The 25,974-nt window shown below is 43.0% G+C and overlaps 2 protein-coding genes across 3 annotated transcripts; both read left to right on the top strand.

Moving 5' to 3' along the window:
* Window positions 1-502: 502 nt before the first annotated feature.
* On the top strand, window positions 503-16,213 carry c2cd3 (C2 domain containing 3 centriole elongation regulator). 2 transcript variants are annotated; one of them, XM_079514601.1, is made up of 34 exons: window positions 503-744; window positions 1,128-1,397; window positions 1,487-1,644; window positions 1,939-2,114; window positions 2,246-2,412; window positions 2,564-2,693; window positions 2,793-2,942; window positions 3,311-3,458; window positions 3,592-3,677; window positions 4,051-4,245; window positions 4,352-4,467; window positions 4,561-4,679; window positions 4,805-4,936; window positions 5,036-5,206; window positions 5,348-5,449; window positions 5,607-5,758; window positions 5,852-6,095; window positions 6,356-6,539; window positions 6,624-6,807; window positions 6,939-7,111; window positions 7,315-7,450; window positions 7,704-7,972; window positions 8,148-8,228; window positions 8,329-8,958; window positions 9,090-9,425; window positions 9,510-9,648; window positions 9,750-9,814; window positions 9,907-10,112; window positions 10,246-10,376; window positions 10,475-10,621; window positions 10,719-10,906; window positions 12,404-13,310; window positions 13,750-13,858; window positions 15,927-16,213. In XM_079514601.1, exons 1-34 carry the CDS (start codon window positions 693-695, stop codon window positions 16,065-16,067), a joined length of 6,594 nt encoding a protein of 2,197 aa, XP_079370727.1. In that variant the 5' UTR covers window positions 503-692; the 3' UTR covers window positions 16,068-16,213. The 2 variants fall into 2 exon arrangements, with proteins under 2 accessions (XP_079370727.1, XP_079370726.1); XM_079514600.1 differs by having other exon boundaries at window positions 5,036-5,449.
* Window positions 16,214-18,168: 1,955 nt separating this feature from the next.
* On the top strand, window positions 18,169-25,630 carry LOC306932026 (dicarboxylate carrier UCP2-like). Its single transcript, XM_079513731.1, has 6 exons — window positions 18,169-18,432; window positions 18,951-19,155; window positions 23,826-24,029; window positions 24,158-24,259; window positions 24,374-24,554; window positions 24,933-25,630. Exons 1-6 carry the CDS (start codon window positions 18,307-18,309, stop codon window positions 25,045-25,047), a joined length of 933 nt encoding a protein of 310 aa, XP_079369857.1. The 5' UTR covers window positions 18,169-18,306; the 3' UTR covers window positions 25,048-25,630.
* The last annotated feature ends 344 nt before the right edge of the window (window positions 25,631-25,974 follow it).

Here is a 25,974-nt window from a genome sequence, read left to right as displayed (position 1 = left end):
CTCTGCTCTGGTCCATAATAATAATAGCGTTAGAAGGAGTTGAATAACGGTATTTTTGATTGATTGATGAATACTTTCTTTAACAGTTTGCATGGACAAGCATAGGGAAGTACAGTACAATACAAGGTCCAATCAAATAAAGCTTAATTGGCTTGTTTCCATTGGGGTCCTCATTTGTATCAATTCATCGGATTGAATCTGTCAGTCTTTGGTCGTGAATCCACACAAAAATATTTAAATAATTTGTCAGCCGCACAGTAGGCCTACACTACAGATTAGAGCATAAAGAATGTGCATGTGGTGAAAACAAACTCATTATGAGTTGACGGAGGAATTTCCTAGCTGTCAAATCATTTTATTAAAGATAAACGTACATACATATAAATATAATTGAATCAAGTCAAGTGCTTTCATTATTTCAATTAGTTTTAAATTATAGTTCGGCACTTAAAACTCAATTTCCCACAATTCCACAGGGGGGGGGGGGGGGGGGGGGCACAGCGGCAGTGGAGGCGCGACCTATGGGCGCGACAGACAGACGTTAGAGGGACGCTGTTGCTCCGATCAACAACACAGTGAACACACACAGTTCGGATCACTTTTCGCGCACCAGCACTACTCTTTGAAACAGAGATGCTACAAAATGATGCATGCGGACAACCGTTCACCCTGCATATTTACTCAACTAAGGAATGAAGGCCAAAAAATCTAGGGCTGCCAAAGGTGGAACCAGCAAAAAGAAAGGTAAGCTCGTGTTAGCACTTTAGCTAAGTTTTTTTGTAGGCAGCAGGCATCAGCTGTCAAGCTGTCATTAACCCAATGCTTTAGCTAATGTAAGCTATACTATACATAATAGGCTGTTGTGTTTGTTCATGTGCTGAGAGAGAGAGGGAGGGAGAGAGGAGAGAGAGAGAGATCTTTTCATGTACACAATGCATGTACGTGTAAACTTTGTTTTTTCTATGCTAAATGCTAAACTGTTTCAAGATTACTCACCAAATAATATGTGTGATGTTGAAGACCATTCACTTGTTCAAAACTTTATGGCAAGTTTCTTATACATTCTCATCATACTCAAGTGTGATGTGTGTCATCATGTTGTAATGGGTGCTGTCTTAATTATGCAGTGCCCAGTGATGTGTCCCCCTCTACTGGTCTCCCTCCTTTGGTCGAAGGCCAGCTGAGATGCTTCCTACGTGTGACAATAAGCAGAGTATTATGGACAATTCACAAGCCTCCACTTGCGACATTGGTCAGACTGCGCTGGTGGGGAGAGTCATCCAATGGGACCTACTTTTTCCCTCGAGATGGAGCACAGATATCACAGAAGGCTGTCAAAACCACGGCTCGCTTCCCCATTCGTTGTGGTCCAAAGCAGTTCACCTCATATTTGACAGGTAACTGAGCACGGTTTAATACGTTAAAGTTTGATGTAACACTTGACTCAGCCATATAACCGTTAAACAAATCTGTCATTCTTCAACAGACATGGGCTCTTTGGTGCTGGAAGTTCAGACAAAGCCGGACCATTTGCCAATTGCACGTGCAGAAGTCGCTGGGATCTCACGACTCTCTCTGTCACATTCCATTAATGGGTTTTATACCCTTGTGTCGCCAACATCTGAGAAGCTGGGAGAGTTGCAGGTACATGTGCAGCAACACATTTATCACCAGGTTTGCAATGTGAATAATTCGCCTGAAAATATATATATTTTCCCAAACTGGGTCATGAGTACAATTTCTATTCAGAACAAAGTAGATTATTCAATAAAAGCAGCAACCTGTTTGGATGAAGCATGAACTATGTGAATAGTTTGATGGGAATAATTTAACAAAACATTTTGCATTAGGATCATATTCGATATGCTCCCAAATGTGTAAAGACAGCCTTTCAGTATAATTAATTCAGACAATTCAACTTGTTTTGTTCTACCTTAGGTGTCACTTTCTTTGGAGGCCCTGACAGAAGCCTATGACAGCAGCAGCTCTGTTCCCACCACAGATATTAGTATTGAAGCACCTCAATTAACCACACTGCTGCCATCTTCATCTAGACACCTGTCTGTCAACAGTGAGAAAGAGTCAGCTGGGAGCAGCAACGGAAACACGCCAAGGTTTGCAGTATTGAACATAGTGGTAGTGTTGTTGTTGTGGTTAGAAATGAAATGCTTGTTGTCAAAACAGAACATCTGCAGTATGAATCTTTGAATGTATTTTCTGTTACATGTTGATTTAATACTTTCAGGGGTAGAGATTATTTATACTTCCAAAGGGCGCAGACGGATAAACAGAAAGATGAGTCAATGGAGAATCAGATGCCAGAAACACACAGATCTCAGGAGAGACGACCTGTGGTGTCTCCTTCAAGCCAGCGGACTCACCATGGCCAGACCTCTAATGATATCCTCTCAGGTTTGTGCTACAGCATAATTTCACACGAGATGTACTGAATCACAACTAAGATATCCAAATGTAACCTCAACCTCTACACAGTCAAATCCAGAGTATACCGTAAATGAATCAAAATGGCCCTGTCTTAACAAGACCTTCTTCTTGGTCTCAGTTATTTTAGAACGTGGGAGCAAGCTGAGGAACGCCATGGTGGTGTCTGCTATGAAGTATGACATGGATGACTTGGCACTGAAAGACACTCCTCTCCCACTCCCAAAGGATAACATTCTACCATTCTCAAAGTATGTGTTCTACAGAAGAAACCCCCCCATTTAACATATGTAAATGCTTATGTTAGTTTTTCTTGTACTTTCATGTAAGTACTGTACACTTGTGTCCAGGTCATCTCCTCCTTCTCGTGGGACATTTCTCCAAAACATTCTGCACTCGGGTATTCTGCACTCTCCTCATGCTGCCATGTTCTCCGCCAACCTCAGCCACGATTCCTTTGCTGATACAGAGAACAGGGCTGTGGATCTGCTCCTTGGCAGGTGTGTGTGTGTGTGTGTGTGTGTGTGTGTGTGTGTGTGTGTGTGTGTGTGTGTGTGTGTGTGTGTGTGTGTGTGTGTGTGTGTGTGTGTGTGTGTGTGTGTGTGTGTGTGTGTGTGTGTGTGTGTGTGTGTGTGTGTGTGTGTGTGTGTGTGTGTGTGTGTGTGTGTGTGTGTGTGTGTGTGTGTGTGTGTGTGTGTGTGTGTGTGTGTGTGTGTGTGTGTGTGTGTGTGTGTGTGTGTGTGTGTGTGTGTGTGTGTGTGTGTGTGTGTGTGTGTGTGTGTGTGTGTGTGTGAGTGTGCGCTTGTGTGGCTTGGAATTTATTTCCTTTCTTCAGTGATGATATATCAGAGCTTTTTCCGTTTGTTAGTTTCAACACATCACCCATACTGATATTGGATGGAAATTGCTCGTTGCCTGAATCTCTGTCGGGGCATAGCAGTGTCTGTGGAGATAGTGAGCTCAATGACCCACAATATGACCAGAGCCTCCTGGAGAATCTGTTCTACAAAAACCCTGTGAGTAGAGTTCCTTCAACTTATCGTGTACTGCTTGTTATATCAATATCAGATGGCATGTTTCAATGTGGCATGTGATTTTTACGGACAAAGGTTTATTGGCCATTCCCACTTTTACCCGCATGTCTCTCAGATGTTAGATGTTGGAACAGGTGCCACTGACATGGAGGGTGAGAAGAGTATATCCCAAAAACAGATCACAGCCAAAGAAATTGAAGTGTAAGTTAATCTCAGTTCTGCTGATCTTCTGTTTTCTTTAATCAGAAATAAAACATTGTGACAACCTTTTGAACAGTATTTTCAGTCACTATGAATGACCTAGTTAGATTTTGTTTTTCATTGGCACAAACACGAAGCACTAAACACAATGCTACCGACAAGGTACTGTACATGAACATGCAGGATGATGCAGTACGACATCGAATCGAATAGCAGTAATTCAGACAGTTATATAAACGAGACAGCAGACATGAGTCTCAAAGCTTAGTATTTTAGATATGTCACATTAACAGATTGCATCGTTATTCCTATGTACAGTATGTGTACGAATCTGTAGCCATAATATTGCGTACTGTATTGTGGTTCTTTGTAGCCAAAGATCAGGACATGGGCATCCTCCAGAAGACAGTGATGCTCTATCTGGCTTGGGAATGGACCAACTGACTGTGCTGGGTGGAATCCGACTGGCCCGAGTCACTATACACTCCCTGACCCCGCCTACAGACAGTACCGCCTCTACGACCTCCATTAGAGATAAACCTCCAAGGCCACTCGTCAACAAGAAATGGTAAGCTAAACATTTGACATTATATTTATCTATTTTCCATGATGATTATGTATATTATATATTATTACGAGTAACAATCCTTTCACCACATTACTTCCCTTTGTAGCTCTTACTTTGTGGAGTACATGCTCCCTGTGGCTTCCACTTCCAGCAGACATGATCACAGTCAAGTCATGGCAGGAGAGGTGACGAGAGTCGTCTCCAGTAAAGTTACAGGAGGAGGTATGTGTCTGATATTATATACATCTTTACTAGGCCATTGACTAGTGGTAGGTTTTTATAAGGGATCTAATGTAGTATCTTCTGTGATTTAAGTGGTGAAGTTCCAGCAGAGCTGTGTTTTTCCTGTTCGCCTCAGCGGAACAACAATTGAACAGTGGTGGGAAACTGACCTAATTTTCAAGATCTATTCCAGAAAAATTAACCAAAAGAAGGTATGCTGCGTTGGCAAAGTCCTGCAAATATTGACCATGCATATAATTTACGTTTCACTGAAACTCCCCAGCATTGGGTAATCGTTGAAAGCATTAAACGCAGACCATGTCTTCTGTTGTTGTAGCCTGTTCCTGTTGGTAAGGCAGTGTATCCACTCCGTTCTGTGCTGCTGAGCAAAGAGCTGAGCCAGACCATTGTTTTATCCGTGGAAAGTCTGGAAGGGACTAATGTATCCCAGGACATTGGCCCCCTGAAGGTAATATTTTTCACACAGACATTGTTCTTGGCCACCGTCTATCGAAGTTGTTTTTTAATTTGGCATTTTGAATATTATTCATTGAATTCTGTTCCACAGGTGTCATTAGAACTTGCTACAGACAATAGAGACTTCTCCTCGGTCAGAAGCAGGTTGGCTGAACGTGCTAGATCCCCTTCACATGCTGTTTCCAATCCACAAAGAGAACCCAGCCCCATACCCCAACATGTTGAACGTCCACCTAATTCTCCAAGAGTCTCCAGGTTGGATGTAAGGACTGTCCAGAGGGACCTAGAAGGACACACATCTCTTAGCCAGTCTTGCCAGCACTTGGAGGAAGCCACTGTGATCCTTCTACATGCCTTGCTTATGGTGCCTGATGGAAAGAACTTTAACTCTGGATCTCTGCAGGCGCCTAACTTCTACTTAAACTGTAAGCTCTTGGGGTCCGATGAGACAGCAAGGTCCACAATCAGCTGGGGGCAGACAAACCCTTGTTTCAACTTTGTTCAGGTTAGCAAGCTGTTATCCCAAAGCAAACATTTAAATTTGACACAAATGTCAGTGTTTTTTGTTCTTAGTAGATGATGAATACTCCATAATGGCTTTATTTGTTTTTGGTAGTTCATCTCAGGCACATTTGTATGTTTTTATTTATACGGTTTCTCAGGTGACTCCTGTGGCCTTGACCACTAAGCTACTAGAACGGATGAAGAACAATGTGGTGGTGATTGAGGTGTGGCACAGGACAGGAGGCTCGGCGGAGGACCGCCTCATTGGCCTTGTTAAACTACCTCTCCACCAGTTCTACATGTCCTTTAGGTAAATGTGGTCAGTTATAATATTATAGAATCTGCTTGCCGTGCAAGAATGGTGGATGGAGGTCCTACTTATCTTTTTATCTGTTCTTTCCAGAGACGCAAAGATCACCGACCTTCTTCTCCAGGCACAGTACCCTGTTTTAGGGGTAGATTGCTACATGCCAGTGATTGATGTGTTCTCGGGCAACTGCAAGGGAATGCTCAGGGTCCTTTTGGCTTTGGGCAAATCAGAGCAAATAGTCGCTTTGCAGCGTATGAGGGATGAAGAATTTGGCTCCGTGTCTCATCATACAAGACCAGTCCATCTGCTTGATCATCAGCCATATTCACAAACAAAGGTTATTGCTTGTTCCGTTTGTTTATTTCCATACACACGTCACTGTCAGACATACAACTAAAGGTGGCTTCTATTCATTCATAGCCGTAGAGAGCAAAGTTTGCTTCCTAATTTTTTTCAATTAATTCAAGATGTTACCAAACATCAGTTAGTTAGTTAGTTATAAGTGCATGTACATGCACAAGTATACCTGTTGTCTTTATCAAGACATCACCAGGTCTGTTCGCCTTTGTTCATAATGTTGTCTATTGTATTTCCTAGGGGAGCATGCCTCCACAGCACGCTATGAGAGAGCATCTGTTTGTCATAAGAGTGGAGAAGATCCAAGGTCTGACACCACTGCAGTCCACCGTCTGGGGAGAGGCTGACTGTTACATTCAGTACTCCTTTCCCTCCCAAGAAGGGGACAGTCTTCAAAATATGGACCCAAACCTTATAGAGAGCAGTAAGGCCATCTGTTGGAAGAAATATAATCATTTTCATTGTGTTGCATTGTATTCCATGTGACCCTTAATTTCATCCAAACCAGGTGTGAACTTGATGCAGTTTCGTACCACCACCACCCTCTGTGTTCCTGACCCAATGTTTGACCACAGTGAAACCCATGTACTCCTGGCTCCTGCAGGGGTCCCTATCCAGAGTCTGCTTCTTAGCTCTCTGTCCAGTCAAGGCCTGACCAGTGGAGGGGGAATCCAGTTTGAAGTATGGTGCAGGTCAGTGGTTGGTCATCATAATTTTAAGCTACCTTAAGCCCTATTACTTAATTGAATCCCCTTTTATATTCTGAAATATGTGTGGCTGGCTAGTTACCAGCTTCATGTGAACGATGACGATGTTTTTGTAGATACTATTATCCAAATGTCCGAGATCAGCTTGTAGCCAAGGGAATGCTCCCACTGTCCAAGCTGTGCGCCATGGTGACCATGCAGAATCGACAGCCTGATGAAGCTCAAGTCTTTTCTCTTCCTCTGGTGCCCAAGATTGATAGTCCCTCTGGACGTCAGCCTCAGCCCTCTGGTACGTGCACCCCTCTGGTACGTGCACGCACGCACGCACGCACGCACGCACGCACGCACGCACGCACGCACGCACGCACGCACGCACGCACGCACGCACGCACGCACGCACGCACGCACGCGCACACGCGCACACGCACACACACACACGCACACACGCACACACACAGTTAAAATGGCTTATGTTTGTGGCTTTCCCTAAAGGCTTGCTAGATGTTTGCATTCAATACAAGCACCGTCCTGCCAGACCTGAAGGACAGAGGGTTGGGGGAGTTGCTTCCCGGCAGGTGACGTTGGTGGTTCAGATCCACAGAGTGTCTGGACTGCAGGCAGCAGCAAGGTATGAGGGGAGCTGTGTTCAATGGAATCTAAAAAGCATGAGATAGATGTAAGGGTTAAACATGGAAGTTGGAGACAAACACATAAGCAGTAACAAAACAAGGCCTAAACATTGCTGTGTGTTTAGGCCTTTATCTAATAAATTTGCTTTTATACATGGATTACTGGGTAATAACTTTGTGAAAACCCAAGTGTTGCTATTGTGACAAAGGTGTTCTGTAAGACTTAAAATATCTCTGCACTCTCCTATGCAGGGCATTGTCGGAGCAAGATGAAAACTTCCAGTATTATGCTGATGTAGGGGTGAACGCATACGTTACGGTCCAGCTCTCCTTCCTGCCCAATGGTGAAAAGAGAAGCACCCGTGTGGCAGCCAGGACCTTCTGCCCGGAGTTTGACTACCACACCGAGTTCCCCTGTGAAATACAGCAGCAGAGGAGTAGTGGAGAAATATACAGCCTGGCTGAGCTGCTGCAAGAGGCATCTGCCATTTTTAATGTCTGGAACAGAGACAGTCGCAAAGGTCAGCAGTTAGAACGGGGCCTGTTTTGGGTGATTGAGATGCCAGTCGCGACTATATACATTTAAAATGTTAAACGAATTTTCAGGTTGTCCACGCATCCGTAAAAGTTTTAATAATTGTGTAAAAATGTGTTGCATCATAAATGTACTAACTTGTTTTGTGCCATTTATTTTAGTGTCGGGGTCCCTTAAATCTGAAGATGCATTGTTGGGCACAGTGAAAATCCCATTGGCTGATCTTGTCTATAAAAGAACTGGTATGTTGCACTTCATGACTGCTTCATGACTCACACAAGTAGACAGATCAAATCAACAAGTTCTCATCGATCCACTGTTTATTTCTGGTTAAATATTCAGGTATTTCAGGCTGGTTTGGAGTGTATGTTACCCAGGTCTTGGGTTCATCCCATGACCATCGTATCATGGTCGGGGGCCTGGAGATCTCCATCAACTTTGCCCACCATTCAGACCGGGAGAGGGTCAATAAAGTTTCACAAGTTCTGGGCTGGGAAGTGGACCAGAGAGAGCTTGACAAGCAGGTTGTTGATGATGATGATGAAGAGCAGGCCTGGGAAACCTCTAAGAGGACAATGTCACTAAGCATTTCGATGCCTAGAGCATGGCTGCCAGTCCGCTGCCTGCTTCTGCCTGGCCACAGTGAGCTACAGCGTTCCACTTACTGCTACTTCAGATACAAGCTCTATGACCAAGAGGCCTTCTGCTCCAATATGAAACACCCCTCTTTAGAAGAGGATGGCAAGGAGGGCCTTGCTACGGTGGAATTCCGGGGCTCCAGGACTGTGGAGCTGAGGGGCAGCCAACCTCTGCTGTGGTACCTCAGAGAGGAAAAGTTAGAAGTACAGCTGTGGGTTGCCTTTAAGAAAGACCGGACATGCAGGCCTCACGACACCGACCGACTGGTGGGTTCAGCATTTGTCGATCTGTCTTCTCTCGCCATGAGGCCCGGGAACAAGCTGACAATCAGTGGTATGGATAAATAATGAAACGCTAAGCTAGTTGATGAAAATAACCAGTTATTATTGCCTCTGTAAAATTACAGCTTTGTTGCATATTTTTTTAGATCAATAACAGCTGTGTGTATTCTTTCGGTCTTAAAGGAGTGTACCCTCTGTTCAGTCGCTCTGCACCAGACTTCTGCGGAGCCACCATCAGGGTGCACATCGCCGTGACCGCAGGTTCACTCCCAGAGGAGCCCAGTACTGAAAACAACAACCAGGGGGAGCTCTCATCAGGTGAGGAAGATCAAATAGTTGAAGGTCTCTCATCTACTGCTGATGCTGCTGCCTCCAGGCCATCATGCACACAAGAAAGGCAGCAGAGCAAATCCTTGATGAGCGAGGACGCCATAGCGCCACAGTGCACAGACATCAGCCTGGAGGAGTCGTTCGCGGTAACCATCACAGTGGACAGGGCCATGCACCTCAGTCTGAAAGGTAAGCTCACAATCCCATTGTTGCCCCTCTTGAAACTGCTCTTCTGTTTATGTGCGATAGCTTGACTTCTTGTTTCTCTGACAGGTTGTCCTCTAGCGGAACGTGGTGCTGGACTGCCATGCTGCTTTGTGTCCTATAGCACGGATGACTCTGATGTGCCTGTTTCCACTGCTGTTGTAGCCAACACTGACTGCCCTGTCTGGGACCACCACCAGGAGTGCAGGTAATCTTATCATGAGAAAAGTATGAAATGTTTGTAGATCACTCGAATGCATTGAAATGACTCATCCAACATCTCACTATTATCATGTTTTATGGTCACAGGCTATCAAAGCAGCTGCTTGTGGATCCACAGCAAGCTCTGGTGTTTAAAGTCTGGCACAAAGGAGGTATGGTGTTCTAGTATGATGTCTAGTAGAATTATGTGGTGCTTTCTTTTTGTTACATTTCTCATCTTTGGTTCTTTGTCTTCTTCCTATAGAGATGGAGCGAGTGATTGGATTTGCCTCTGTAGACCTGTCCCCCTTGCTGTCTGGCTTCCAGTCAGTCTGTGGCTGGTATAACGTCACAGATTTCAGTGGCCAGTGTCAAGGCCAGGTCAAAGTGTCCATCATGCCCCTGGTGGGAGTCCAGACATTTCGGGGGCAGAGACGGGCTATGAGCGAAGAGGACTCCAAAACCTCATCGGTGAGAATGATGTATTTATTTACTCCTTATGTAGAAGTAATGTGGATCAAACCCACACTCACTCAACATGAATAACAGTGCCTCAATTGTGTGGGACCCTTGCATATTAACGGTGAATGTATTCCATGAACAGGCTCTATTTCGGGCCCACCCTCTCAGCTATCATACCACAGCCACTTACAACAGCTTCCCTTCACACATCAGCCTCTACCCCGAGCAGAAGATCCGTTCTCCAGAGCACATTGATGGGCTGTTCTGTGAAAGGTGGCTAAAACGCTATTATTCACACACTTTTCATCTAAGTGCTGTTTTAAATGTCATTCATTACACATGATTTTATTTCATATTCCTAATGTTCCCAGGACCAGTGAGAGTGACTGCCACGGTGAGCACATGGACAATGTACGTCTTTACCACCAAAGCCTGCAGGAACAGGCAGAGGCTCATCACAGTGGCAGTGGTACTACTGACATCCGCCCTTCCAGCTCAGTTCTCTTCTCAGCTCTCAGGTATCACATCATCACTCGTGTGTAATTTCGGTTTACGGCATAATGTAAATTCTCAATTTTATAGTCTGTTTTCATCACAGCGTTTTTTTCCCCCCAGGAAAAACCTAAGTGAGCTCGACGACATCCAGAGATACTTCAGCCGTAAGCTGTCCACTCCCACGTTCCCCCCTCTGAGTGAGCAGCAGGTCTGTCGCTCCAGACAAGAAGAGCATCAGGACTCTGATACCCACTCGCTTCTGCTGAAGTCCACCCAACTGGTTGGAGAGGTCAACAATATCATTAGCAGTGAGTATTAAAGGTTGAAGCATACTCTCCGAGGTAATACGAACAAATTTGCATCGTTGTGGGGTAACCCTGTGCATAAGCCCAGTGCATACAACTTGGGTGCAAAGTGTTTAGTCTTCAGTGTGTCCCCTGTTCAACTCCCGGCTGTATCGTTCCCTTACCCACTGTCTGCTTTTCCTGTCTCACTCTCACTGTCACTATCAAAATTAAACTTAACTAGAAGTGCCAAAAGAAAGCGAACAAACAACATTGCCTTGCTGAGTTTGTTTCGGCAGTTCTTGCACCTCCAAGAACTAGCCGTCATGACCGCAGAGACACTAATGCACGCATAGTGTATGAAACTCAAGGTGCGCTCGTACGCCAGCCGAGGCGCCTGATGGAGGGGAAAGGAACTGGTTGGAATAACGTGTTCCTTCCACGTGCTACGTCCAACCAGGGAAACTCCCCCCTGTCAAGTGTAAAGGAGCAACTTGGACACTCAGGCATGAAGGAAGCATGAGTTCAAGTCCGTTGCTCTCCCCATGTCCCCCATATATGGGGACTAGGTTGGCGGAGGGTGTGTAGAGCCCAGGATTACATTAGATAATTGACACAGGGGTGAAAAATGGGTTACAAAATTGTGGGTTAAAAATTATAAAAAAAAGGTGCGCTCGTGATTTATATGATTTTATTTCTGCAGTATGCCAGCAACGTAGTCTGCCAGCATCCTGTCCATTGTGGCGTGGCGTAGGTTGGTCTTCAAAACTTTTAATTTGGGGATATTCTTTGTCTTAACATGCACTCTTAAATATTGATGTAATTGGCACCCACTCAACAATATTCACCTCTTTGTTTTGGCAAAATTTGTCTGTGAGAAGTAGAACTGAACACACACACACACACACACACACACACCCATTCCCTGCAGATACCCAATAAACCAGTTTATGTGATTGCTCATGAATAAGTATGGAAATGAACTTATCCCTGTAACCTTTAGCATAGTACTGTATATCCCTGGAAGGACATGGACAACTGTCATTGTAGAGACAATCATGCATTAACAGTCTTTCAGCAAACTAATGCAAGGCACAAAGTAAGGTATTTCCTGTCAACACGTTACCTTGAGAGCTTGAACAAACAGTAATATAAGGGAGAGGTTAATTACACACAGGTGAGTGTCACTGTCTTAACTGAGCCCTGCCTCTCTGTCTCCACACCAACCCTCGACCGCACTCCCACTCGCTGTAATAACAAATAGACCTTTTCATGGCAAACATTTTGAAATGCCATAGAACGGTAAACAGAAACTAAACACATCTGAAGCCAATTATATGGGGGTCTATTTTATTTGAGCTGTGTGTGTGCCAGCATGAAGTTAACTGCAGGAGTTGTCCATGCTTGGCACACTGTAACACCTAAATGTTACTACCTTCAGGTGTGTTTATCAATATTATGATGTGTCATTTTGTAGGAAATGGTGCTTTGACCTCACACACTGTTCCTTTTTTTTACTAGGTCTACCTGGACCCTGTTTGGAGACAATATCCTTTAACTCCCATAGCGGATCTAAAACTCCTCCCAACCCAGAAGACCACCGTCTGCCCATTAACTCTCATGACCTTTTATCGGAAATTGTTGACTGTCAACACAGTGTTGCAGAATCTCCTCCAGAGGCTGTCTCTCCTCTCCCCTCAGTGCTGCCGAGGACCTCCGAAGACAACATAGACTCTGATGAAGAGGGAGAACAAACAGACAGCCGAGAGGAGGAGGAGGTAAATGGTGATGAAGATTATGAGGAGACTGTGATGGAACAGATACCTGTAAATGAGGTGACCTCTTTAACGGATAGAACCAGTCCCTGGACCAGTGTCCTGTCAGACCCTGACTCTCAGGAGAACCTGGGTGAACTCGAGGAGCAATCGAGCAGCCATCACCCTGATCTAACCCAGGACGGGAGTGGAAGGAACAGGCCGTTCAGTCCCCAGAATGATACTCCATGTCCCCAGAGCCTGAATGAGGCACACAGTTATGAGAGTCCAAGTGAACAATTTGACTGTTCTCGTGGGTCAATGGGAGACGTTTCAGACACTGAGAGAGGTGGCCAGGTGACGCCTGTCTGTCTGTCTGACTCTCAGGAGAATCCGGGGGAACTTGAGGGGCAACCGAGTAGCCATCACCATGATCTAACCCAGGATGCGAGTGCATCACTGGGAGACGTTTCAGACACACACAGAGGTGCACAGGAGACGCTGGTGGCTACAGCCGAGGAAGAAAGACTGGAGTCTGGCATCATGATGAACAACACAGGTGACGGAAGTCCTCATTTAGAAAAGGAACCTCCAAGGTTGTCTCCCGACCCGCTGGAGTCCATCGTTGCAAACGAGTCGTGTCCTCCATACTGCGTGGATGCACAACCTCAACTGTATCCTTATTCCTTTGGAACAGTATTTGATGTTTGTCTTTCTTCTGTTTGTCTATGTCTGTCTGTCAGACACATCGGGGTGGGGGTGTTCTTTTTGTTTGTTTAATTTTGCACATTGTTTTCTCAGGGATATAAAGTAGGTTATATTATTAACAGTTATAATATTTTACCAATCAAATACCTGTTATATACTGTACAACTGTACTGGCTATCAAAGTGTACTAATGCCTGCCCAGATTTCAGTGTAAGTAGTCCAGTTAAATCTGGCCATTTCCAGCAATGCTTATTATACATTATACATATAATTTTGGTGTTTGTCACATACTTACAATATACTTACTGACTTTTGTATTTATTTTATATTTGTATGTATGTGTTTGCAACCCTACTTCTATTGATGCACAAAATGAACAGTTTTCTTTGACAGTCCCAAATGAAGCTCTGCTCATGTGGAAATCCCCAATTTCTTCCTCCCGTCTCACCACCTGGAGGCATCTATGAGAGCCTTGCGTTTGGCTCCTGCCTTCGCCCATGCCTCCACCAGTCAAGTGAGTATCATCACTCATCCCTTCAGTCTGCCCTCCAATTCCTCATCTCAGTTCACACTGTTCTTCATTTAGAGCTGTTGTACAGTAATATACGTTGTTATACCTTTCAAACCGAGAACTACCTCTGTGTCTCAGACACATGCAGCAACATATGTTTTATTATTAGTATTGTTTTTTTATATAAGAATTTGAAGGTTTTCAGAAAACTTAGCTTCAGTCTAAATTGGTATAGGCACCACCTTTTTACATTAAAATCTTCTAAAAAGAGACCACAGCGCAAAAAGAAAATACACGTTTTTGACCGAGTTGACCCCTTGAGAATGGTTTAACCGTTTAAGAAATGTGCATCTAAAATGTGCTCCTTTTATATCAGCTGATTTGTGTCTTGTCTCGCTATAAAACAAGCTTCGTCCAGACAGAGCTCCTGGACTCCACCCCACTGCCGGGGGTGGAGGTTGTTGCGTATATTTTCTGTCAAAGTGCTCTAGGCAGCACTTTTTCTTCAGGTGAACAGTGTGAACAACACGCTCTAATAGAAACCGGTTATATGAATCACTTCTTCATCTCAGACACTCAAAGCATTTCAAAGACTAATGCAACTGTCTAAAGTGGAATTTTTCAGTCGGCGGGTCTGCATCAACACAAATTAGAACTTTATTGCAGTGGGGTTGTGTGTATACACTACTGTATAAATGTATTTAACTGAATTTAGTTCATAGGAATGTTTTTTATTTTGTCTTAGCTTGAATTTTCCCATGATCATTATTCATTTCCGGGTCTAGATTTAGCTTGCTCACTCTTTAACTCACTCAGTGCCACAGGACGCATTTGGACGCCTCCCCTTTATCAGACACATTCAGTCAGTTATGCCCTGTACATTTTTCTTCCCATTTTTCTTTTCTTTTTTGAGTGGTGCAACCACAGCCAGAAACAGAGAGAGAGAGATAGTTTTTAAACTAGACCTCGTTCTACATTTGATATCATGAAAGATGCTATACAAGTAATGTATTATTAATATTATTTACCCATTATCTTTTACTCAAGTCTCAACAGTTGAATTGCTAGAGGTTCTCATTATAAGAAATGGAATAGTTGCTCTTGATGTCACCATCTAAACAACATGGTGTATTGCAAATCACAATACACATATGGATATGCATACCCAGTGTTGCTAGATGTACGATAATTATCACATTTGTACAATAATTTTACTCTCTGTACAATGTGCGATCATGTATTCAAAAAATTCACCAAATGTACGATAATTTTGCCATATCACAAAAAAGTGTGTGAATTTACTATATTCCCTGGCTGCTGATTTGGGGTCCGGCTTTTATTTATGTATATATGGTGACAAGGTTCAGGAAGTTGCCTGCTTCCATGCAGCATACCGTATGTGATGCGTTTTTGTCATGTATAGGAGGAATCTCAAACGAAGTACTAAATACGCAATTTATTGTGAAATTACATATTTACACCTGTGATTTATCTTTTTTTTTTGCCTGTGTACGAAAGTTTAAAGCCTCCGATGAGTACGATAATTCGACATTTCCCATCTGGCAACACTGTGCATACCTGAGGAGATATATCAACAAAATACCTGCAATACACTAGCATAGCTGGATCCTATTTCAAGAATGGGTGTGGACATAGCTGTTACAACGTAACAGTTACAGTTTAAGGTGGATTGAGGAGGTTGGGCTTGGTACATAGTTTGTAGTACCTTTTGAAAAACTGGTTCCAACTTGTTCACAAGTTTGTACAGTGTGTACTAGGCTTACAGATAACAAAGAAGCCAATTTGAGAGCTAAATATTAATGATGATATAGTATACGTCAATGTTTTGTTGGTTTTGAGGGCGAGCTCCTTTGAGTCATTAGTCTGTTTGTTGATTTAAATGTTTTGTATCTTTCAAAACGGTGCCAAATGTCTGTTTATTTTGATCATACCTTAGGTCCTAAGGTATAGAAAAGATTTTCCTAATGTTTAGAAGATACTTTTCTGAGAATATGTTAAATACTAAAGTGCAGGAATAGATTTGTCATTTGCCTTTTTTTCTTTCTTTCAGGGATCTAGCTTTGTAAGGCATGCTGTTCCCTATAGGCGAGCCCCCCGACCAAGACCCAATATACCAGCAGCATCTATGACGAGAGAGGAGACTGAAAGAATAGCAAAAATATTTTCTGCTCATTTTAATGAAGAAAGTTAACTCACTGCTCTTTGTTAGATCTGTGGTTGGCTAAGCATGTGTGATGTAACTGTATAGTTGATGCAGATAATGCTTCATGATGTCAGATTGTGAAGTGAGTGCAACATTTTGTATTAATAATAAATATTTATGTATTTTTGAAAATAGGTTTGTTTAGTATTTTATTTGTATATGTATCTCTGTAGGGGATGTGTTAAATTCTATGGCAGCTCGTATTGCCTTTTCCACTGAGTTTTCCTGTCTTTAAACAAAATTAGACCGGTGCCCAGCTGTACAGCACCGAGTCTGTAACGATGGAAGAGATCCATGCCCCACCCGGCAATGCAATACCCGTTGTACCCGTATCATCTGTCTGTGTCCCTTTTATGCTCATATATGGGGATTTCTGTATCTGTCTCTCTGTGTCCCTTTATTCCTATATATACAGAGTTCTGTGTCAGGCATGCCCAAATATGAAGTGTTGTGATGTCAGAATAGGCCAGCTCCATATATGGAGATATAGGGGTGATCAGGTCCAGAGCCCAGGCAGAGGCTTTTGTGATGGCCCGGATGGTCACCTAGGCCAGGGGTTCTCAACCCGTGGGTCGCGACCCCTCGGGGGGTCGCCAAATTAAAAATATTTTTGTTTTGCAACTGAATGGCTAGAAAGTGGAAATGAAGAGTTTACATATAGTACACATAGTACATGCATACACCTTCCCTAATGATTATATCTGGTTTCAGTATTTATTTATGGTGTATTGTCTCTATTATTAAGGTTATTGTAGCAGTCCATTTATATTGGGGGTCGGGAGGGGGCGGGGCGGGGGTCCAGAGACATTGCCAAAGCATTTCCGGGGGTCCCTGGCCAAAAACGTTGAGAACCCCTGACCTAGGCTGCTGATCCCTTTTCCGCGTGTCTTCCCCCCATCTCTCTCCCCATTTTCTGTTGGACTACTTTCATCCTATCAATAAAGGCAGAAAAAGCAAAAAAACAACTAAATCTTTAAAGAAACCTTGCAGTGTATGTTACACCATCAATTGACACTTTCTGGATCGGAACTATGGCCATATTTGCATGGTTCATTTGACACTCATGATCATCTGTCATGTTTCAGGACTAGATCAGAACCATTAGTAATTCAACTGGGCCATAATATAAACACATGAAGCATGTTGTTTAGGGCTAATATAGGCCTACCATGTTCAGCATAAAGAGGCAATGGCATGCATTATCCTATACACAGCTTTCGGCCACAAGGCACTCTAAACTTTGATTAGATCATTGCTGCCCATTGTTTCCCATGCAGTTTTATTGATGTGCCATATGGCACATTATTGGCAATTACATGTCAGAGTCTGTGTGAGTCAATAGAGTTGCGCAAATATGGGCTGTGAAATTCGGGTGTGAGCTTCAAGAGATCCTGTATTGCCTGTAGGCTTACTTGAATGTTTTGTGTTAGATAATTAATATTGTTTTATACACATTGAATAGACTAGAGAACGTCATAAATTGCTTTTGTATAGATTCTGTCTTGAACTTGAAATTTGTTGACTGTGACCGTGACGTGTTGTCAAAAGTTGACGAGCAGGCGTGCGCTGTGCTGCGCTGCGCACATGCAGTGGAAGCGGAACAGCTAGGTCAGGCCAGGACCGTCAGGTATTTTAACTCAACTTTCCAGTTCATAGCTAGAACTAGAAGTTCTCAGTGACTCAATGGGCGCTCTTGGATATATCGATCGCTGGCCAGTTTTCGATTATCATATTTTATCTAAGTAAGTAGACTATGTTTATTCTTCATGCATGATACGCCATTTCCACTTTCCAGTATGGGCTATCATTTGACTAATTATATAATACTAATTTATATTTTACATTTACAGTGGTGATATGCTGTTTTGGAACACTTATGGCCCACATCGAAACGAAAGATATTATTCGTTTTCCAAAACTTCAATCTGACGTCAGTCTTGGTAAGTGACCGCAGTCTATCGGAGTCGGAGATCAAGCGATCTACAGATTGATGCACCAGCGTGTTCCTGTGTTAATTATCATCAGTGTCGCACTCGCAGAGCAATATTAAGATCGGTTATAGTCGGCAATTAAGGGGCAAGCGCCAACGTTGAAGTATAAATGAATCCTTATAAGCTTACAGCTGCCATCACGTGGCCAGTTTTTCAGGAATATGGAGTTATTTAACGTTTCTGATGCAGGCTACCTACACGATTTTAAGTGAGAATCCATCTGTGCCCAATCCATCATGGTTGGTGTGAGGTCCACTGAATTGGCTCCTACAACTACTGTCAAGTTCTTCGGAGCTGGATCTGCTGGTTGTATTGCTGACCTGATCACATTCCCTCTGGACACAGCCAAAGTTAGACTACAGGTGAGCATGTGCTATCCTAATTTCCCTGTTCACATTCACAATCATGCTTCTTATGACTGTATTGCTGACAACTATCGCATTTTTTATTAGTGTTTTATTTATTTTAACACTTGAAATCGCGTAATTTTGTACTTTCTGAAAGGTCTCATGGTTTGGGTAGGCTACTGATCAGATTTTTTCCAAAAAGGCCTATGCCACACTGTGATAAGTGTTTCATTCTCCTCCAAATACACACATGTGTGCGGACACACAAACTGTTCTTTCTGTTTATGATGCCAAGTGCAATATGGGCAAGTCAGTGCACTATTTTATGGTTCCCTGTGGTCCCCCTTATTTTAATATTTTAATATTCATATACATTTTTCTTAAAATTGTATTATATTATGGACTATTGACTATGATACAGACTTGACTATGATGGACTAACTATCTGTATTTCTTTGTTGATAGTACTGCTATTTGTTTTAAGTGGATGCACAATAAATGACAAATCTTATCTACTGTGATTGCTTCTTAAGATTCAGGGTGAGGGTAAGTCATCAGGGAGCCAGAATGTGAGATACAAGGGAGTGTTTGGCACCATCAAAACCATAGTGAAAACTGAGGGACCAAGGGGCCTCTATAGTGGCCTGGTGGCAGGGCTCCACAGGCAGATGAGCTTTGCTTCAATCCGCGTTGGCCTGTATGACACAACAAAGCAGCTCTACAGCAGAGGAGCAGAAGGTATGTTTTCGAGCTACACCTATACACTTTGACTATCATTTCTTGCTTGCTTGCCTTATTGCTTGCCTCCCCCACCACTCTCACTCATATTCCCTACACTTCTATAAGTACGATTCTAACTAATTTGTTATGAAGACTTGTTCTTCAACGAAAGTACCTCCAGGGTGAAAAACATGTTGTTGAATTCCTTTTGCCTGGGAATGACATACGGTAATTATGCATGCGAATGACATGCATAGCGTTGGTCCGACGTACTAACAGTCCGACACACAATAGTCCGACACCCTACCCTAACCACATGAGGAAGCCACGGGTGAGTCTTAACCGACCACATATGTCGGAGCCACGAGTGAGTCTTAACCGGCCACGTATGTGTCTTAACTGGCCACACATGTCGGAGCCACGACTCCCACGAGTGAGTCTTAACCGGCCACGTATGTGTCTTAACCGGCCACACATGTCGGAGCCACGACTCCCACGAGTGAGTCTTAACCTGCCACGTATGTGTCTTAACCGGCCACACATGTCGGAGCCACGACTCCCACGAGTGAGTCTTAACCGGCCACGTATGTCGGACTATCGTTATGTCAGATTAACGTATGCGTCACGCTACGTGCTTTAAGGTCCTGGGCTATTACATCCAGCCAGCGGGTGCGTGGGGCACCTCTTGGTCGTCTCCAACCGTTTTGCTGGGGATTGAAGGCCAGGATGGTGTGTGTTGGGTGTTCCTCTGGCAGGCGGATGACGTTGCCATACCAGCACACTCGCCACATTGATGCAAAGCAAGATGCTGGGAGCTGTTGGGTTTTCTCTCTTTAATGCTTTGTTTGTGACATGCTGGGTCCTCCTGATCCTCTGTTTGTGACATGCTGGGTCCTCCTGATCCTCCTGAGGGCTCTGGAGTCAAAGCCATCGAGCCTGGCCGCCAGAGTCTTGTTAAGTGGCCATGTTTCTGAGCCATGCAGGACGCCGGGATGACTGGCATTGTAGACTCTGAGCTTTGAGGATTTAGAAGGTGTTTTTAAAATAAACCTCGGGTCTACAGTTAAGTTCTTGAGAAAAGAGCCTGAAACTAACAAGGGCCCGGGGTTGTTTCTGAATTTTGTGACCAGATATACCAGAATATTCCAACCATTCCTAAACGGGTTTGCTTGTGTCCTATACCTAACCTGTGTAGCTTTGTGAACTCTTTAAACCTTTTTTTGTAGCCATTTATTAACCTGTCAATCACAATTAGGTTAAGAACTTGAAGCTCACAGACTTTAAAGAGCTATGACCGTTGACGTTATAAACTTCAGCTTGCTATATGTTTCCTAGCATACAATGAATGCAGTAGCATGCACGGCTCAATAATATCATGGAAATAAGGAAGTAGCCAGCATACAATGAATGTCACATTTATGTGTAATTGTGTATTTACCTCATGGACAAGAGAGGTAAATAAATCATGTGAAAAGGACATTCATTGTGTGCTGGTTACTTCCTTATTTTCATTATCATATAAAGTAACAGGTGCTTAAAACTTCAACTTACCCATAGAACATCCCAGTAGACTGGGAAGGAGAAAGGGGGTGTACTCTGGGGGCCCAAATACAGTGGTCCCATGGTTAAGTGTAAAATAGTGGAATCGTTTTCTTTTTAATTTAATTTTCACATATACATACAGGCCCTTCAGTTCAGCAGTGTACGAAACGGTATTAATTAACGATCTCAGCATCCACAAAATAAAAGCCGTGACAAAGAACAAAACATGGTACACAAGCCAAACACAACAAGAGCACTAAAAACAACAACCACTTGACAGGCAGTCACAACCACCCTCCCCGTCACCCCTATACTTATCATTAACTCGTATCCACCAGGGACCCCAGCACCAATATCAGCCAAAATGTCCCACATTCTGCTGCCCCCCCTTTGGATCATTGCTTACCCTTGCAATCATTAGCCAGCGGATTAGGGTCTGGCGAGGCTCAGTAGCACGCCTCTTTCCTACAACCGAGAACAGGTCGGGCCAATCGGGACACGGTATGCAATATGGACGGGCTTTGGTACAGTGACGTTCAATGCTTGAGACCTTTGACTGACAGTAGCTCTGACCAATTGCGTCAAAGAGAAAATGTTTGAACCCGCCCCCCGGGAAATGAAATCCAAGTGGAGCCAGCCCAGACTAATATACCGCGACAGTGTTGTGTGATATTAGTCTGGCTTATTAGCCAGGCTATGCAATCATACCCTCAAATGCAGCCTTTTCAGTCATAATATGCATCCATTTCCGTTTTAATCCATATGCCGACTTTTCCAGTTACGTAGAATTAGCATGGCTCCTACACTAAAACCTGCTGTTACTATCTCTACTTTATTAAGACCTGGTGGCATAGGCATATGGGATTAAACTTTGTTTAATGCACCTAGTATCCACTTGTATTTCAATACAGACTTCCAGGACGGCAGTAACCTCCTAGCAAGTGGAATGACATAAGACATTCTGGTACAGCTTGTTCATGTTGATTTGCATACTGCATGTTATTGTAGAATCTACAGTAATGCCATGTCATCAATATACAAGGCTGTGTTCACACTGGCAGGTACAAAGCTATAAAGCGACGCAGCATTTGTTGTGCAGTCGCTGTTGAAGTGTTGAACAGAACACTTGTTGACGTCAGGCTAGCCCTGAAACATGACTGTTATAATGCGTCATGTGAACCATGGCTAACGTCAGGCATGTGTCCAAATAGCGAAAAATATATAAAGGAAAAATAATAAAGCTTTGTTTTCTCCCATTACAAGCAGGAATTGTGTGGAGCCAGCCCAACTATTGTAGATTTGTAGATTTTTCGCAATTATAAAACGTTGGGTGTTGCTTTGTATCTTCATGTCACTGGCTTTGATTGAAAATGAATGCCTGTGACTTTGTAGCTGGCAGTGTGAAGTGTCATGTAAAAAAAAGAAAGATGCCAACTTGCAGCCACTAGAGGGCGTGCTACTCCTTATGCACAACCAGACCAAACGTGTGTACTCACCAACAATCAACTATGTGCATAACTATTGTCTCGGGTTTTCAGTATGTGGTACTAATTTCCTCCAGCTAAGCCAATCAAATCACAAAGCTGTTAAAGATATAGGGAAATGAACAGTAACAGGAAATTAGTATGCCACTTTATATAGTCCCAGAACCTGTGACTACAGTTATGCACAGGGCCTATTTCCATCCTTAAAGATGGAGTGCTTTTTCTGTTGTGCATGTGTCTATGGAGTCTAATAGACCCACAGGTGTGGTTGTAATATTCAAATATGTCTTCCCTGTGTATTTTTTTGTTTCTTCCTGAAAGCTGAAAGCCTTTGAGTCAAAAGGCCCAATCGAAATAACACCATTTTAGTGACATCATAACCCTAACCCCTCCCACATTATCATACAACATCTGTGGGCGAGGCTTAAGTTCAGGTGGGTGGTGCTAAGGTGAAAACCAGGTATACTTAAAGGGTAAGACCACTTTTTGAGAGGTTTGGGTTGTTTTCTTACCTTATTATGGGCAAACAAGTCCATTCCATGAGTTATTTCGATCCGTTGTGTAAAGAAATAAAGTCGCTCATTGACTTCCATTGTAACGGGGAAACAGCTCTCAAAGTCACTCTTTTAGCACATAAAGCAACACAACAAAAGCTTATTCTGACAGTTTATGACACCAGGAAAACGTATTTTCGTCTTTTAAGATAGATTTATAAAGTTACTATTTTAGTTGGAGATAGACTGAAACAGTACTACGGCATTCCCAACTCTCGCAGTGAGATCTTGCGAGGTTTCGTTTGTAAACAAGTCTCCACACTGTTTGAGATGCACCCAGCTGCAGCCTCGCATATGAGCAGTCCCAGACACAGACACTTCTTCTAAAGTGTCTCCCTCAAACACGTCCATTGTGTATGTTTTTAGTGACAAGCGGATGAGATCAAATCTATTTGTTTACATCCCCGTCGTGGATCAACGGCATTCCAATAATACGCTTCAGGAGTGGTGTACAGTTTTGGTCCAATCAGATAGTTATTTTACTCAACTCAACAGCAGTGATTCGGTCGGCGTAGGCATACCTACCGGATCTTCTTTCTACACAAATTAGTCAAAACAAGACAAACTTTTAAAAAAATATTAAAAAATAAAACCGCATGAGTTTTCCTGATGTCATAAACTGTCAGAATCAGCTTTTGTTGCATTGGTTTATGTGCTAAAAGAGTGACTTTGAGAGCTGTTTCCCCGTTACAATGTCAATGAGCGACTTTTTTATTTATTTTGTATTTCTTAAATTGCTAATAAACAACACAACAGAGTGAAATAACTCATGGAATGGTCTAGTTTGCCCATAATAAGGTAAGAAAACAACCCAAACCTCTCAAAAAGTCGTCTTAACACTTTCTGTACACGTTGAAACTATATAAGATAGGCCTACCAGGTAAACAATGAACCTTGTCCTATATCTGTCTAAATAACGTCTATATCACATTCTCAAGATGCATTTGTGGTTGAGAAAAACATATATTTTATTATATCAGTGTGCCAGTGACCACCCTCCCCTGTGTCAATGCTGGCCCATGCCTATAAGTTTGCCTACCCATTATTTGCCTACTCATTATGTATTGTATGTGTCCATTATGTTCTGTCCCCGTCATTGATGTTACAGATACTGGAATTGTGACTCGATTAATGGCAGGCTGCACAACAGGGGCAATGGCAGTGACTGTTGCTCAGCCTACAGATGTGGTGAAAGTCAGGTTCCAGGCACAGATGCGGCTTCCTGAAGGAGGTTCTGCAAAGAGATATAGTAGTACCATTGAGGCCTACAGGACCATTGGCAGAGAAGAGGGCATCAGAGGGCTCTGGAAAGGTAAACCAAAATAGGCCATACTGTATCTAGTCAGTTCCAAATTTGAGTAATTTATAACGGCGTTGAATTTCCTGGAGGTAAAATATTGAGAAATACAGTAATATTCATGTTCTGTTTTGTCTTTTCAGGTTGTCTGCCAAACATAACTCGTAATGCCATTGTTAACTGCTCTGAGTTGGTCACCTATGACTTAATTAAAGAGCTTATCCTTAAGCATAACCTCATGACAGGCAAGTTATGTCAATCAGCAAAAGAAATACAGTGCAAGAGAGACATGTTAATCTTGTTGTTTTGCGTGACTCTGTGGTCCTTCATAACTAATTCATATATTTTGTGTTCAACAGATAACATGCCCTGCCACTTCACAGCAGCCTTTGCAGCTGGCTTCTGCACCACTATTGTGGCATCTCCAGTGGACGTAGTGAAGACCCGCTTCATGAACTCTGTACCTGGACAGTACAGCAGTGCATGTAACAGTGCTGTAACCATGCTGATTCAAGAGGGGCCCTTGGCTTTCTATAAGGGGTATGCAACTATTCATTACCATTTCAGAATCAGTGTTAGAACAGTTAATCTAATTGAAATATTATTATAACACAAAAAGGTGAATACTGTAGTCTTTGATTGTTTATTACAGTATGAGAGAAAACATGCATAACGTTAGTATATGAATGGCCAGTTTTGGCATGTGTTTTAGCCAGAGATACTGTATTGTAGCTGCCTCTAGAGCCTTCTCTCTTCTATCCTCTGTTTTCCTATACTGTCTATCATAAGAAAGAAAAAGTTTAAATGTTCATTCTCCAAATATTACTTTAGTTACTTATGTGTAGGCCTACTAAGAATTGTTAGCAATAGCTTTACTTTTTATTTGCATTTTTTTACTTGCATTTTCTCCCCTTTTAGATTCATGCCCTCTTTCCTCCGTCTGGGTTCCTGGAACATAGTAATGTTTGTCACATATGAGCAGATCAAGAGAGGTATGATGAGATTTCAGCAGTGTCAGGAATCTCCCACCTGAGCCATTGGGCTCTGGCCATGTGGACAACTATCACATTGCTTTAATGGATATGGAAAGTTGTGTGCGGAGCATGTCTTTAGTTTAAAGAGAGCAAAGCAAGTCGGAAATAAAGATAGCAGTGTGGAAACACTACCTCCAATGAGAAGTGTACTGCAATCAGCATGAACTGTAGGAACGTGTTAAATGAAGTGAAAGGAAACGAAGGAAATATTATGAAGCCTGGTCATACAACCGTAGCACCCATAGGCCAAGAATAAATTAGGCTTAAGTACCTCATGGTTCGCATCCGGCTGCTCTACCGGCCACTCTACCCCTGAGCCACTGCTGCCCCCTGGATGGCTGATAAGTGCACATTCTTCTAATGCCCCATTGGTTTGCGCATCGTGTCATGCACTGAAAATAGCCGATCTACAAGCCCACAACACGTCACACCACAACAATTTGCCAGCTTATACAGCTGCTATTTTCAGTGTGTGACACTGGCACGCAACCACGTATAAATCAGGCATAAAGTTATAGAATATTCTACCATGATGTGGGTGTGAGTCTCTTTCTCAAAAATGCACTTGATGTTATCATGTCTAGCAGCGCAAACCTGAAAGTTCAGTTAGTTCAGACATTGCCAATAGAAACCCTGTTTTTATATTTACCTCAACTTGACCACTTCACCACTTTTCAACCTATCTTCATATTATAGGTCCTCACTAATAATCATGAAAAAATGGCACAATTTATTTCTACTCAGTCTGTGTCTCATAGGAGGGCTGTGGGCAGTTCAGAAACCGTCCTCCAGTGACATCATCGATGGGGAATACAAGCTAATAGAAACTGCAAGCTTTCTACTCCTGAAAAGTTGTAATGCGAAAATGGAAGCCATCGTTCTCACGATAATGAAAATCTAAACATTTTTGTAAAAAGATCTTGTTT

Source organism: Electrona antarctica (genome assembly GCF_951216825.1).
Source record: "Electrona antarctica genome assembly, chromosome: 11".
NCBI lineage: Eukaryota > Metazoa > Chordata > Actinopteri > Myctophiformes > Myctophidae > Electrona > Electrona antarctica.
This window is presented reverse-complemented; position numbering and strand designations above follow the sequence as displayed.